Here is a 15,078-nt window from a genome sequence, read left to right as displayed (position 1 = left end):
TCTCGGGAATGTATTTGCAGTGATAGGCCCTTAATCGTTTTCTTGGTTACTATACACGAATTATTATTGCATTCTTGTTATTTCTAATTTCATAGAAATATAAGCATTAGATTAGCTTGAATATGCGAGTAGTACTTAAAAAAAAATACTACGAGTAATATTAACATGTCAATCAATAAACTATATAAATTAATTAGTCAAATTAAGTGAAAAAAAATTAACGGAATTGTTAGCTGGCCTATATAGCCCTAGAATGTTTTCTCTCATTGAATTCGCCTCTAGGGTTGCCGGCTTATTTTCTTTATTTTCTTAGTTTATTACTCTAGATTACCTTTAGTTAAATAATCACACTTTATAAAATCGTTTGAATAGATTAATTATTTTAGTTTAATTTAGTTGATAATTAATCACAAGTCATCGTGGAAATAATATTCTACTTATTACTTAATTATATGATGATCGTGTATACTTGCATGTGTATTTGACTAACAATGATACTTCAGGAGTAGATAGGATCACATTAGACATGTAACTGATATTGCCAAAGTCGTAAGCTAAGATTCTATAACCATAGCATTCTGGTTATATCGGATAGGCCAAAGTTTGGTCCTTATAGCTAGTGGCGGAGGCAGAATTTTCAGGAATGGGGTTCAAAAAATATTTTTTGTAAATGAGAATTGAATCTATGACCTTATGAAGGTTTTTGAATCCTCTTGATCACTAAACTACACTTTTGGGTTGTATTAAGGGGATTCAAAACTTAATATATAGAGGTAAAAAATAGATTTTCCTTGAATATACAGTGTAATTTTTCGGCGACGCCCCCCTAAATCCACCACTGCTTATAGCTCGTTTGGCCAAGCTGTAAAAATCAGTTTATTTTGAGAAGTGTTTTTTCAAAAGTAATTTTGGCGAGAAATAATTTGTATTTGGCTAATTAATTTGAAAAACAGTTCCGATCAACAATTAGTGTTTGACTTACCTCCCCCAAACAAAACAAAAAAATAGAAGCAAAGAAAGAAGCTTTAACTTTTTGTTCGCACGATTTCTCAAAGGCTTCTGGATCTGTTCGTTCGGTAAGTTGACATTTAAATTAATCCTATTTTATTGTAGCATTAAACATTTTTAGCTGTGTTAATCCGACGTTTTTTTTTTAATGTATTCTATATGTTCATACAGAGGAAAATTGATGTTTTTATAAGTTAGAAGAGAAATTAATGTTTGTGTTGTCGTATATTGAAGTTTCATATTTTTTTGATGGTCTATTTTGAAGTTGATCTGAAATTGAGGTTCCGGAAAATGCCTTAGTTCTAATTTGTTCTTTACTAATTGATTCTGGAATGTGCAAGTTTCTTCTTTTTGTATCGTTGTTTTTTAACATTTTAAGCCGTGAAGATGCAATGTTCTCCATATTTTTCTGGTGAATTTTATGGTTCATATGGAGGAAATTACGTTTCTGATCTAATTTTTGTGGTTTCTATTAATTTTTTTCTGAAGCTCCGGGTTGATTCTGGACAGTGCTTCACAAGTGTTACAAGGGATAGACTTTATATGCATCTTTTCATTTTACCATGTCGAATTCAAGTTTATTCGTATTCTAAATGTTGCAATTAATATTTTTAGATGTCTTCACGCAAAGTTCTTTTTTATGTGTTTATCGAGGAAATTACATGTTATATTATGGTCGATTTGAAACATGACTTGATTTGAATTGGAGGTTCCAAAGATGCCTTAGCAGCTCTAGTTGTATACTTTATTGATTGATTCTGGGCAATGCTTCACAAGTTCTAACAAGGAAGAGACTTTAAATGCATGTTTATTTTGTATGTCTAATCGGAAGTGTGGTACATGATTAGCTCTCTTCGAGTCTAATTGGAATTGTGGTACATGATTAAATCTCTTTATGGTTTATGTAGGTTGTCGGTTCCGTTTGTATTTGAGTTTTGATTGTTGAACCCCCGCACAAATGGAAGAAGAGAAGAAGAAGAGGAAGAACAAGAAAAAGAAGAATAAACAGACCAAAGGGATTGAAAATAATGCCGTTGGTGCAGAAGAATCAGCTTCCTCCAATCAGAATCATGCTGCTGAAATACGTTGCGCTGAAGCACATACTGATGATACTTCAGGAGCAGATGAGACTCCTAGTAGACATGTTACTAATGGTGCCAAAGTCGTAAGTTTGACTTCTGCAACAAATCATTCGGGTTTATAGGTTTATTTGTTTTCCAAATCTGAGCGGAGTCACGTTTCTAGAACCATATATATGTAGTTTCCATGCCACTTTCTGATGTATTTTTTTTTTTTTGGTGAAAAAAAAAAGGAATTCTTTTGTATTTCATGCGTTCATATTTTAACATCATTGGGTGCTCCAAAAATACAGCCAAAAAAAAAAGATTGTCCAATTGATAACTGTCCTTGTGTTAAAAGCTCCAAACTTGTCTCCATGAATTAATCATCAAACGTTGCTTATTAGCTTCTTGCTTCCAGCTAAACTCAGTTTAGAAATTGAACTGCTGCACAACAAAGGTTGTGTTGGTTGTGAAGAAAAAGTGGGAAATAAAACTTTGTGTGTGTGTGTGTGAGAGAGAGAGAGAGAGAGAGACATTGTCCAATTCGTAAAGAATATCTTTTTTGCATCATCATCACCTTATATGGTTGAGATTAAATAAGGGCAGAAAATTGTTGATCTAAAGCCCAAAATGGTGCCTTTCACTTCGTCAGAATCCAACTTAGCTTATAGCCTTATACTCATCTCTAAACCCCATACTAGGTTTCCTTATATTCAAAGTTATGCTAAAATTGCTGCATCATTATTGAGAAAGAATAATAAGAACTTACGTAGTTTTCCTTATGCTTGATCGCTGAGAGAATCGGTATAAAAACTTGAAAGCCCTGTTATTTTATTTTTATTTTTTGATAACCGTAGTGACCAGGCCAGCTTGCGAAAGCCCCGTTAGAGAGCAACATTTTCCTTCTTTCTTTCTTTCTTTAGTTTCCTTTATGGACAAAAATGGAGGTGCAACATTAAATGCCTTTTGTAGAGTGCTTTCTTTTAAACTGTGTAAGCGGGTTTTAATGAAATTTTAACCATAGGTAACAGATTCTTTACATTTCAAAGTTCTATGGAAAGCTGGAAGATCTGGAAATGGAGAGGAGTCCTTGCCCCAGTGAAGGTGAAGTTAATAGGAGAAATTCATGAAGGAAAGGGTGCAAGGAAGAAGAAAATAAGGAGAGAGAAAATGAAAAGAGTGATATTGGAACGTCTTGTGGGAATCAGGAAACGGAAATAAATAAGAGAAGAAAAGAAGAAAAATAAAAGCATAAGGTTTAGAACTAATCCTGCTTGGTGGAGTTTGATAGGAAGTAGAAGTAATTAAAAAATATGTTGAATGCCTTTTTACCTTTCTATTTTAAAGCCATCAAAAATGGTAACTAAACAGGTTCCCTGCTAACTTTTAAGGAGGCAGATGGATTATATGTGCAGAAAAAGTAATTCATGGGGTTAGTAGCAAAAGAGGCTATGATCTAAGGGGCTATAAAACAACAACAAACCCAATTTAATCCCATAAGTGGGGTCGGGGGAGGGTAGTGTATATGTAGACCTTACCCCTACCCTATAAAGGTAGAGAGGCTGTTTCCGATAAAGGTAGAGAGGCTGTTTCCAATTGACCCTCGGCTCAAGGAACTGGGGGGGGGGCTACAAAGCACTTCACAATTTCCATTTGCTGGCTGCTATCATTGGAGTCCACTTCTGGCTTTTGCTTGCTTGCTTACTTGTTTATTGTTCCTTTGTATTGTTCATTTTTTGTTACTTCCTAAAAGTATTGGGTCTTTGATACTTTCTGATATGTTCTCTTTTTGGTACTCTTGCTGGTACAGTCATCTTTAGCAGAAAATGAGAAACACGGTAGGATGGATACAGAGGTGAGTTAAGGCCTCCTTTTTGGGCAGTGTTTTGAACTGCTTTTAGTTATGGGCTCATTATTTGACGATAATTGTATTCCTATCTCTCTCTATCTTTATATTTATTTAACTCATGACAAGTAATTGTTTTCTCTATTTTATGGACAGCCCACTTCTCAAGAGAAAATTAAACAATTACAGAAAGACAAGGATGCACATATGCAAAAAGAGGTACAAGCTGTAAAATCTCTTACTTGCGTAGTCTTTACCTGAGTTTACATTCATATAAAATCGCCATATATATTTCCTATCTACATTATAATTGAAGCATCTAATGCTTACAGCTGTTTTACAGGTTATTTCTGAGGAGAAACTTAAACAATTAGCAAAGGAAAAAGATGCCAATTTACTGAAGGAGGTAACAAAAACTCTACGTACAAATTTTGCATCATAGAACCTATAACTTTCTAATTCATTTTTAGGCCAAATTTTGGTGCTTAATCAGTTTTAAGATATTCTTTCCTCCTTCTAACATTATGGATTTGCCTTGATCTGCAGTCTAACCTTGAAGAGAGGATTAAACAACTACAAACTGAAAATAAAAATCATATGCATAAAGAGGTATTTTTGAACTGCCCCTGTCCCAAAATGGGCACCCCTTTCCATTCCAGAGGAAAACAATTGATTTTGGACTAAAATTTAAGTGTATCTTTTCGTGACTCAAATATTGGTACAACTGTGTAGTACTTTTTATGTGTTGTTCGAATTATGCATTTACATTTTCAAAATTGAATTATTCTAGTCCACTTAAATTTTGAATACTGGTCAATTGACCCTTGATGAGCGAAAAAGGACCAGGGGAAGAGGAAGTATCATGCAACAAATTGTACAGAGGTTGCAAATCATTGCTGTGTTGCTAATAATCCCTTTTCCCATTTATTCTATCTACTTTGAGTTTTATGCTCTTCTGCAATCTGCAGGCTAGCTTTGAGGAGAAAATCATGCAATCTCAAAAAGAAATTAGCAGTCTCAAGAGGCAAGAGGTAATGGGGAAACATGCATAGATGCATATTGCACTGAAAATAGTTATGCTTTCTGGAATGTATTATCCACCTAAAAGGTCTTTCTTTGTTTGGTCATTGATCCTTCTAGAGCAATCAGTGACTTTTTGGGCTTTTGCAGGCCGGCCAAGAAGAAAAGTTAAGACAACTGCAAATGGAGAAAGATGTCTACCTGCAGAAAGAGGTTCTGAAACTTCTAACATATTCATCTTCTACTTCTGTGGAGGTGTTCAAAGATATATGCACTTAGGTTTAGGGTGACGCTAAAATATTATCTTTTATTATCATTAGGGCTCCTTGATCGTTGCCTTTTTACTCATTAAAGAGTCTTTAAAGTTTCGGTCTACTTGACAAGAAGTTTGCTCTCTGTAATTTTCAGGCCGAGTTCGAGATGAAGAATTCTCAATTACAAAGTGAAAAGAATTCCTGGCTTCAAAAGGAGGTGATAGCTCCATATTACAACGAACATGTCCTTGTTTATTAGAATCAAGTTGTTTTTTTTCCTCTCTCTAAGAATATATATTCATTTTACCTTTACTGGATATAAGAATTGGATTATCATATCCTATTCTCCACTTCTGCCCCCAATTTTGAGGTTTTCTTTTGAGGCATGCAGTAAGTTTCAGTCTATACCTTGTTCGTTGCAGTCAGGCTTTGAGGAAAGAATTTGTCAGTTGGTGAATGAAGTGGAGAAGTTGAATTCAAAGAGGGTAATGATTCCTGAACTTAGTATTATTAGATCTTTATGTGCTTCTGTTGTTTCACTTGATTGTGGGGGTCTTTTCATCCTATTGACTTTTGTGCAAAACTTTTTAACTTTATGTATTGAGGAAATTTAGTTATATTTTCTCCTTGATAATTTGATTGGTTCCAAAAATTTCACGAGAATAACTTTAGCACAAATATCAGGAGAGCTTGGAGGAAAAAGTAGAAGAGATGGAGAAGGAAATAGAAAACAGAGTCCAGAAGGAGGTAATCTCTCTTCTATCTAGTAATTTTGACAGGGATTTGTTCCTAATATCCACTGTGCTGATACTTTCAGTTTTTGTTTTTCTCTTGGTTTTTTCTTCTCTTGGTTTTTGGTTCCATTTGGGGCAAAAAATAACTAAAAGTTGCAAGTTTGGTATTTTGGATTGATTATTGCAGTAAAGGAGATAGAGGATGAAGTTAGGTATTGATTAAAACAGAATCCTTGAGATGGGATAGATTTTAGCCTAATACCATCTTTCTTGCAGGTTCACTTGGAGGAAAAAAACAGTCAATTGGTGGATGAAGTGGAAAATTTGAATTCGATGAGGGTAAAGAATTTAAAAGTCACTGTTAGTAAATTCCTATGCACTTCTATTGTTTCACTTGATAGTGGATGTTTTTCATGCTTTTGACTTCTGTCTCATACCTGTTTACTTTCATGGTGTTTAGCAATATATTTATGTTCTCCTTGATAATTTCCTGGGTTACAAAAACTTTTCGAGAATGACTTATAGCATGAATATCAGGTGAGCTTGGAAGGAAAAGTAAAAGAGATAGAGAAGGAAAGAGAGAACTGGTTCCAAAAGGAGGTAATCTCTTATATCTTAATGCTTTTGTTTTGAGTGGACTTTGTTGCTAGTGTCCGCTGTTCAGAGACCTATATTTATCATTTCAGTTGGGGCCAAGTAATAACTAGCATTTAACAAGTTAGGTATTTCGGGTTGCATTGAATGCAATTATGTTACACAGCTCCATTAAGTTGCTATAAAAATTCTGTGAGTAGCGATATGATATGCTTATTTGATGAGGAGAAAAATGAATATGATTCAAGATGCTTGGCAATTGAGAAGAAACATATTCATAAAAGTATTTGGCTTTAATTAAATGCTCATAGATATAATTATTTAGCAAAAACAAAGTGGACACTGAAGAAATTGTTAAAGAAAAGTGAATAACAATTTGAGTCAGATGGTTTTGGAAATACTTGGTGACAGATAAATGTGGTTTCTACTAAGAAGAATAATAAGTTCTCTTGTTCACGAAGCTGTCTGCTCTGTAGAGGGAATAAAAGACAAAAAATAACATGGAAAGAAGGAATCATGGTAAATCATACTTAGCAAGTGCAATGCACGATGTTCATTCATTTGGGTCTTCCTGTATGATGCCAAAAACTTCTGTATTTTGTCCTAACAGATTTCAAAAAGTCATTTTTGCTACTCAACATGTACTTTTCTTGTTTTCTTCCATCAAGTGGCATTTTCTACTTAATCGTAATTAGTCATGTTCTGTACATATGAACCGAAATGTCAGTAGGAAGTGCTACTAAGATGAAACAGTGAGATATAAAAGCTTTATGGCAGATAATGGCAGTACATTTTTCTGTGGAAAACCTACTGTACTAATCTTTCTGGATACAGGGTTTTCTTTAACAAGACTGTGTAATAAGGTGGTGCATGCGAGTCAATGTGCACTTAGCCAATTGCACATCAATGAGTTAAAGAACAACTATTAATGTCATTTAGTTTACTGGAACGCAGAGCAGCTGCTCAGTTTTTTCTGGGCACGCATATAGAGCTTAGTTGGCTTTAGCACTTCCAGTGGAGTAGAAAATGAGAAAGGAAAATAGTTGACTGGTCTGAGCTACATGGATAAATCTGTTTGATTTTCCTTCGCTAAGCTACTTGTGAATCAATTGTTGCATTCTCCTCCCAATGCAGTAGCCTTTTTTCAAGAATTTACTTATGAACATAAAGAAGAAAAATAACAGGGGACATAACCTAATTGTTAGTTTTATCTTTTAAGTGCTAGTTATTGTGAAATGCTTCAGTAAGTTCAAAGCATACTCTCTTGTTTTTTTTTGCAGAAGTCATTTCGAGAAATAATTTCCAGCCTGAGTGGTGATAATGCCCTTTTAGAGGCACAGGTATGCAGTTCCAGCGACCAGAATATGTGATGATTTTCTTGACTGGATTTCTTTTCCCATCAAACTGTTATAAACCTGCAGATTTGGGTTTAGCATCAATCATACAATGGGTTCTTTGTAAAATAGGGCAACCCAGTGCACAAAGCATCCCTATTCACGCAAGGTCCGGGGAACCACCGCACCAAGGGGATGTGTTGTAGACAGCATACCCTAATGCAAGCATTAGTGGCTGCTTCCCCAGTTCGAACCTGTGATCTATAGGTCACATGAGACAACTTAACCGTTGCTCCAAGGCTCCCCTTCACAATGGATACTTTGTCCATATTGGAATTTTGATTTGAATAGTTTTGGCGTTCCAAATTCCAATGATGGGATGCAACTTTATTGATTGATATGAATTGTGATATTACTTTTCCTGAATTATTAACCTGTGTGTTTTCTTAGACCATATGTATTCTCCTTATACATAAAAGTAATTGGGAGTTGTAGTTGAGCATCTAAAATTTTGATCTAAGCTTTGCTTTTCCAGACGGTATATCCTGAATTTTGTAATGTTGTCCTTATTATGGTTGTTGATGTGTGACATGGTGGAGCGAAATTGATAATCATTGCCTATTATTTCCTAACATGGAAATTAAAATCAAAGCCTGGCAGGTGAAGGAGTTCGAAGGGTTGAGGACCACTATTGTACAAGAAAATCAGGTACTCAAAGAAAATGTACAAATTCTGCAGACACAAGTCTATAACCTTGAGAAGAGTGCTGCAATACCTTATTCACCAACTGGGAGCAAAATGGTTAGTTGTTAATAATCTCTTTCATATAAACCTGGTCCTATTATTTGTTTCCTTTCATTTGTGGTGTACTGCTGGAAGGTGCCAGACCCATAGCACCATTCCTTCTTATTCTTCTTCTGCTCCTCCTCTCTAAAAGCACATTTCATGTTCAACATTCCCTGTGCTCTTTTTGGTGCTTCATGGATCTCCTGTTATATCATATATGTCCTCCATGTATCACTAGAGTTGCACAGAGGTGCCTGCACACTATATTGCTGCATAAGCTAAGATACTTATAATTTTGTGGACATGTTCGGTACTAACCATGGATTGGGCTTTTTTCGTAAAGTTTTTGTAAAAACGAAGAATTTAATTCGATTTTCTCTCCTATTTACTACGGCGACGAAGAATCAGATTATCACTATATTTATTCCTTTTTCTATTTCTTCTTCCAAGTGCTGAACTGCAGGATAACCCCTAGGGGTTGTGGGTTTTTTTCTACCAATTTGGGCTCTCTCCCTTCACCACCCCCATGGGGATGGTCTACAGGGTTTATAACTGCTCCTCTTACTACATGATGCTTACCTGCATATATAACTTGACGTTTCATGGTTGGGTCGATAGTTCACTAAGATAAAGTACGTAGCTAGAGGAATTTTCCTAGATGTCACTCCTATATTTTAAGATTTGAGAGAGTGCATAAATCAGGGAACTCTTCCCTTCAGATTTGCAGAAATCTTAGCCCATGCAGGGATAGAAACTTCATATCAGATTTTTAGAATCTTGATCCTACATGAGTAATATGGAAGTCAAACATGACCGATTTTTACACTGTCCACTTGGATGCCAATTGGTTTGTGGGGAAGACATTAGGACCAATGGGAAAAATCCCTCTTGAGACTATTCAAGGAGTGATAGGAAATAACACTGTTGATTTGGCTGGCCAACCTCATACGGCGTCATGACTCATAAGGAAGATTGAGATTAACATGTTGAATTTTTAAATATTTATTAGTAAAGATCATGATTGAATAAACAATAAACATGAGAATGTAGTTAACTTGACAAGTATTAAGTGACCTACTTGACCATTTTCTATTTGATGATAACTATTAGCATATAAATTATAAACCATTTTTAATGGCACTTAATGTATTTAAGTGATCTTCTCTTTTCATGAAACACATTCAGTATGTACATGCATTCTAATCACATAACATTTCAGTTTGAAAGTTAGGGATGTAACCAAAACAAATTTATATTATGGGTAATGGACAATATATATTAACTATCAATATATCTATGTACTTACAACACATTGTTTCACATCAACATGCTAACATAACCTATTTTGCTTTGTCTTGATGTAGAATACTCTTGAAAATGGGGATCTGAATTCTGAATTAGTAGTTACCCGGGCATTGGTGGACAAATTAGTCAGTGAGAATGCAGAGCTTGTGGAGAAGGTATTAGTAATGAAATTCCGCTTATTATTCTCTTACCTGAAGAGTCTTAGATTATGATATAGTCGTCTGGATTGGTAACCATTATATTCTTATATAGGTGAACAAGTTAAATGTGGAGCTCGAACAAAGAGGTCCAGCAATGGAGGTATCTTCATCTTTAGGCTCCGATGCAGTTAGCAGGAGCTTTGGGGCAGCTCATGTTGCCAATGAATCAGCCATTGCGTTAGATATGAGGCCTGGAGCCGTTCAGGAGCATGAAGTGGATCATGATACAGAGCCAAAATCTAAACTCAATGAAGCAGTGCTGCAGTCAGGTGAAAGGCTGCAATCTGTAGAAGACGCCATCGACAAAGCTGAGAGGAGAAATCACGAGCATGTGGCTAAGATAGATGGCAGTGTTGTTGTAAATTCATCAGAAATCGAGTCTGATGAAATAGTACAAATCCCATTAGACGAGAATGAAGTTCAGTCAGTAGATTTAGAGGCTGCAAAAGTGAATCAGCATGATGAAGAGGTTCCGCTCACCAATGCACCGTTAATTGGTGCTCCATTCCGTTTGATATCCTTTGTTGCTAGATATGTGAGTGGTGCTGATTTGGTTGATAAGAACTCAGCAACCTCAAACCGATAACCTGTAGCTGTAAGTTTTTACACAGTGAAAAGGAGAAGATGACACCAAGATTAAACATGGTCATGTCTCTGAGCTGAATGAAATTCTTATTATAGTCTTAGGCTGGATACTGCCCCTTTTTCTACCAAGTTTATCCATAGGGCTTATAGTTATAAAAGATTGAAATCTTGATTTTGACCGTTTTAAACACATAGCTGAAAGTTTGAAGGAAATGTGGAACCAAATCTATGCTAGAGAGATGAGAGTTGCAGTTGGCTAATTTAGCCAGATGGATTTTGTATCCATTTATACTTCATTTGGATGTGTTGCACTATCCCTTTAAGCTTCTACTGCATGGGTGGCTTACATCATTAGTGTTAAAATTTGGGTAAAACTGGGGGAATTCCATAAAAGCAAGCATGCCTTTGTGAAATTGGATTCGTATTGCCAATGAAGTAAACAAACAGGCTATAAGTTGAATTGTGAAAAGTATTACAGATTGCCTTAATAGCCCATTGGCTCCTTTCCACTGTTCAAATCATCAAATCAAATGGTAAAATAAGTTTTGGGGTAAACTAAACCTAGACATAAAAGTGAGATTGAATTATTCGTTGATTTTACAGAATCAGTCAGATATGGAGAAATGATGTCTAAAAAGTCGGAATTATACTTGAAAGAAAAAGATAAAATTTGCACTTTTGGTAATAGAATGTAGTATGACAAATGCATGAGTAATCATGGTGTTGGACTAGTTGGGCTCCTAGACTTGTTATCTTCAGATGATGGCCTGTTTCCAGAATCTGATTGCTGAATATCCTCAATCATCTGGACAACTTGGTTCATGTCAGGTCTTGTTTCTGGCACTTTTGCTACACAGGTCATTGCAATCTGCAGCATCTGCACCATCTCGTCTTCGATATTTTGAAACTTGATGAGCTCAGCATCAAACACCTCAGCTGTCCACTCCTCCCTGACAACAGACTGCACCCATCTCGGTAAATCTACCACCTCATCATGACCAGGTGGCTGCACTGGTGCTTTGCCAGTAAGGAGTTCAAGAAGCAGAACGCCAAAGCTGTAAACATCGGATTTCTGAGTACATTTCCTTGTCTCGATCACCTCGGGTGCTCTATATCCTGCACTCCTAGATGGGATTGTAGGAGAGCCCATTAGAGGAGTAAGACCAACATCTGAGATGCATCCACTATTGTCATGGGTGAGAAGTACATTGGATGACCTGATATTGCCATGAATTAATTTCCCACCGGTAACAGAATGGATATGGGCAATGCCACTTGCAGCTCCATGCGCAATCCTTAACCTGGATTCCCAGTCCAGTGTTCTTCCCAACTCTCTGTTGCCTATAATCATAAACAAGGAACAATGAGACGAAAACACTCTCTTGTATAAATAGTTAGATTGATAATTAGGATTAGCGTTCGACAACTTGCAAGTTGCACCTTGCTTCAAAATTTTTGTAGAGCTGTGAATGCATGAAAGCATTATCACATGTCCTATTCTTTGTAACTACAAACTCTTCATGACAAATTGTGCTCATTTCAGGAGAGTTTCTTTACATGGAATCTCTGAATGCTTTTAGAAGGAAATTTGAATAGAGGCTTTTCTGATTTCATGAAAGTTTTAGCTCAGTTGATTTCTGGTCCTAAATACCCGAATGGGTATGACAGCTTAAAGAGTGGGAGGATAAAAGGGAAAGAGAAGGAACTTTACCATGCATTCGAGTGGATAAACTGCCCGCTGGTACATGATCATAGATAAGAAGTTTCTCATCCTTTGAAAAGTAATAAGCACGAAGAGCAACAACATTTCCATGCTGAGCAACGGTGCCAATTATCTCCATCTGTTGTTCAAACTCTCTTTTGCCAACAACAACTTCCTTCAGCCGTTTCACAACGACAGTTGTTCCCTCCTCCAAGATGGCCTTGTAGGTTGTTCCATAACTCCCTTTACCCAAAACCTCAGCTGAGGCTCTCAACAAATCTTCAAGATCGAAATTGAAGGAACAGCCCCCAAAGAAAACCAATTTGTTCTTTTCAGCAGCTTGTACTCCACTACTGAAGTCCTCTGGTTGCTTCGGACTTCCTCCTCCATTAAAGTCTTTTCTTTCCTGAACACCTCTCGTAGTATAATATCGCTTCATACAACACAAGAAAATCAACACAGCTAGACCGAGAATCCCTCCAATACCCCCTGCAACAATGCCAATGATAATCCCTGTGCTTAAGCTCCTCTTGCCTTTTAGCTTTTCAGGAATTGTTGGAGAGGATGGCAGGACACTTGGGGAACGAGATAGTGGAATTGGACTCAAAGGTGGAAGTGAAGGGAATGGAGAGGGTGAAGGTGCAAAAGAAGGGCATCGAGTCAAGGGTGGTCCACATAATAGAGAATTTCCTTGAAATGAAGAAACAGGAAACTTTGCAAGGGATCGTGGAATTGAACCATTGAGTTGGTTGTTGCTCATATTCAATTGCCTAAGCCTTGGCAGGTTTACATTAGGAATGGATCCTGTGAGCGAGTTGTTTTGTAGGTTTAAACCAGTAAGACTTGTCAAATTTTGAACTGTTGTTGGAATTTCTCCTGAGAAGGAGTTGAAAGAGAGATCAACGAAGTTGAGCTGTGGAGATAGAGAGGAAGGAATCTCACCAGAAAGTTGGTTTTGTTGGAGAAATATGAAACGGAGGGAAGGAAGAGAGGTGATGTCTGAAGGAAGATTTCCCTTGAGCCCATTGGAATGAAGGCTGAGGGTTGTTAGTGCATCCAGTCTTCCTATGGTATTGTCTGGAATAGGACCATAGAGTCCAATAGCAGGAAGCCGAAGTGCAACAACACGAGTTCCATCTGAGTTGCAACTGACGCCATGCCACGTGCAAATGGAAGAGTTAGTGTTCCATGTGAACTTTCTAAGATGAGGTACTGCAGAAGCAAAGTCAAGTAGCGCTTGTCTATCTGAGCTTAGGTCAGCAATAACTTTCGGGGAGAGGAGCAAAAATGGAAACAGGGAAAGAGCAAGCAGAGCTAGTAGCTTCATCATTTTAATAATTTGGAATGAATATGATTTCCAATTTGCTCCCTCCCAAGTCAACTCAAGTCTCCATATTGAGTATCATCCATTTGCATCACCTAGCAACGATAGTACCACCGTGAAACAAAGTTAGAAGGAAATTAAATACACGCACACAATACTGTTGCAGTATGAAATGAGCAGCCAATTCTCATGGTCAATCAAGCAAATCAGTAGGGTAAAGGATCTATACTAGTTTCAAAATCTGAATTTCCAACAACTAGTATGAATCCTCACTTGTCCACTCATATCATCATCATAAGCCTATTGTTGATGTATATTCACTTAAATTCACAGTAACGGTTAAGGCCTCCTTTAGAAACAAACATCTTAAAAAGTTAATGGCCTCCCTAATGCACTAAATCGAGGAGATAAGGCCATTTTGCTGAGATCATTAAAGCCCATGTCCAGATTCTTGAAATGTAAAGCTTTGACAAATGTCATTAATACAGCAAATGCAAAGGAAAGGAGAAAGATAAAGCAAGAGCGAGTATACCTCAATTCTTGAAAAATGGCAAAATCCCATAGGAAATCTGAAGCTGGGGAATTAAGTGCAGTGAATAAAATGGGGGAGCTTAATAACGGTTGAGAATCTTGTGCTTTACAATTCCCCTCTACTCCAACGGCATTTTGTTGAAAGAAAAAGAGTATTATTCTCTCAAGCAAGAAAGAGCCAAACTGTGTTTCTTTGAAAAGAAAAGTCTTTTCAGCTGGTAGGAAAATTAAGAAAAGAAAAGCCTTTTGAGCTTGTTCGTGAAGCAAACGGAATCTCTTTCACAGATCTCGATATTTTCCAACTACTTCTTCCTTTCTTGTTTATCTTGAAATGTACTACTCATTTTCATCCATTTTGTAACTCCAGGGATATTATTATAAGAATAAGATCCCACTTTCTGTTTATGTTAAGTGGAAACATTTTCACTGGAACTTGGTTTTGGTTGCAATATATATTTCATATTAGTGTAATAATTTAAAGAAACAAAAAGGAAAGGAGGTGCTCTTTTTGACCTTAATTTAATATTTGGTCGTTCAATTACATTCACCTAAAATTTCGGCCATTAAAGTTCATAAGACATCACTAAGATGGAGAGGGTCACTAAACATGGTCTAATTTTTCATTCATTGATATTAGTCGTTTTTACGTGACTCAAACTTCTAATTTAGAGAGAAGGGGGGGATTATGCAAATAATATGAAGACCCAAAATCGTATTAATTACTAATGTAGTAGTTAGTCCTCCAATTTTTTTGTATTCTTTGAAGAGAAAGAAAATTAAATACATATTGCAAG

The 15,078-nt window shown here is 36.4% G+C and overlaps 2 protein-coding genes across 4 annotated transcripts; one reads left to right on the top strand and one right to left on the bottom strand.

Annotated features, from left to right (window-relative positions):
• The first annotated feature begins 713 nt into the window (after window positions 1-713).
• On the top strand, window positions 714-11,057 carry LOC104223200 (intracellular protein transport protein USO1). 3 transcript variants are annotated; one of them, XM_009774578.2, is made up of 17 exons: window positions 714-1,076; window positions 1,917-2,173; window positions 3,880-3,924; window positions 4,072-4,134; window positions 4,259-4,321; window positions 4,462-4,524; window positions 4,884-4,946; window positions 5,086-5,148; window positions 5,344-5,406; window positions 5,612-5,674; window positions 5,874-5,936; window positions 6,200-6,262; window positions 6,461-6,523; window positions 7,798-7,857; window positions 8,512-8,652; window positions 10,002-10,097; window positions 10,195-11,057. In XM_009774578.2, the coding sequence occupies exons 2-17, from the start codon at window positions 1,967-1,969 to the stop codon at window positions 10,726-10,728; spliced, it is 1,713 nt and encodes a 570-aa protein (XP_009772880.1). In that variant the 5' UTR covers window positions 714-1,076; window positions 1,917-1,966; the 3' UTR covers window positions 10,729-11,057. The 3 variants fall into 3 exon arrangements, with proteins under 3 accessions (XP_009772880.1, XP_070007182.1, XP_070007181.1); XM_070151081.1 differs by lacking the exon at window positions 714-1,076 and adding an exon at window positions 1,234-1,289; XM_070151080.1 differs by lacking the exon at window positions 714-1,076 and adding an exon at window positions 1,756-1,823.
• A 101-nt stretch (window positions 11,058-11,158) lies between these two features.
• On the bottom strand, window positions 11,159-14,708 carry LOC104223198 (probable inactive receptor kinase At5g58300). Its single transcript, XM_009774574.2, has 3 exons — window positions 14,286-14,708; window positions 12,439-13,848; window positions 11,159-12,068 (listed from the first exon to the last, which is right to left on the bottom strand). The coding sequence occupies exons 2-3, from the start codon at window positions 13,757-13,759 to the stop codon at window positions 11,443-11,445; spliced, it is 1,947 nt and encodes a 648-aa protein (XP_009772876.1). The 5' UTR covers window positions 13,760-13,848; window positions 14,286-14,708; the 3' UTR covers window positions 11,159-11,442.
• Between the last annotated feature and the right edge of the window lie 370 nt (window positions 14,709-15,078).

This window comes from Nicotiana sylvestris, chromosome 7 (genome assembly GCF_000393655.2).
Source record: "Nicotiana sylvestris chromosome 7, ASM39365v2, whole genome shotgun sequence".
NCBI classification, from domain to species: domain Eukaryota; kingdom Viridiplantae; phylum Streptophyta; class Magnoliopsida; order Solanales; family Solanaceae; genus Nicotiana; species Nicotiana sylvestris.
Note: the sequence above shows the minus strand (reverse complement) of the source record. Positions and strands in the feature narration are given on the sequence as shown.

Excerpts from the sequence above, each read along its gene's own strand:
- LOC104223198 (XM_009774574.2), bottom strand. The coding sequence starts at position 13,759 with ATGATGAAGCTACTAGCTCTGCTTGCTCTTTCCCTGTTTCCATTTTTG. Across the intron at positions 12,069-12,438 it reads TTTATCCACTCGAATGCATG|GCAACAGAGAGTTGGGAAGA; the intron begins GTAAAGTTCCTT and ends TTATGATTATAG.
- LOC104223200 (XM_009774578.2), top strand. The coding sequence starts at position 1,967 with ATGGAAGAAGAGAAGAAGAAGAGGAAGAACAAGAAAAAGAAGAATAAA. Across the intron at positions 2,174-3,879 it reads TTACTAATGGTGCCAAAGTC|TCATCTTTAGCAGAAAATGA; the intron begins GTAAGTTTGACT and ends TTGCTGGTACAG. Across the intron at positions 4,947-5,085 it reads GCAGTCTCAAGAGGCAAGAG|GCCGGCCAAGAAGAAAAGTT; the intron begins GTAATGGGGAAA and ends GGGCTTTTGCAG.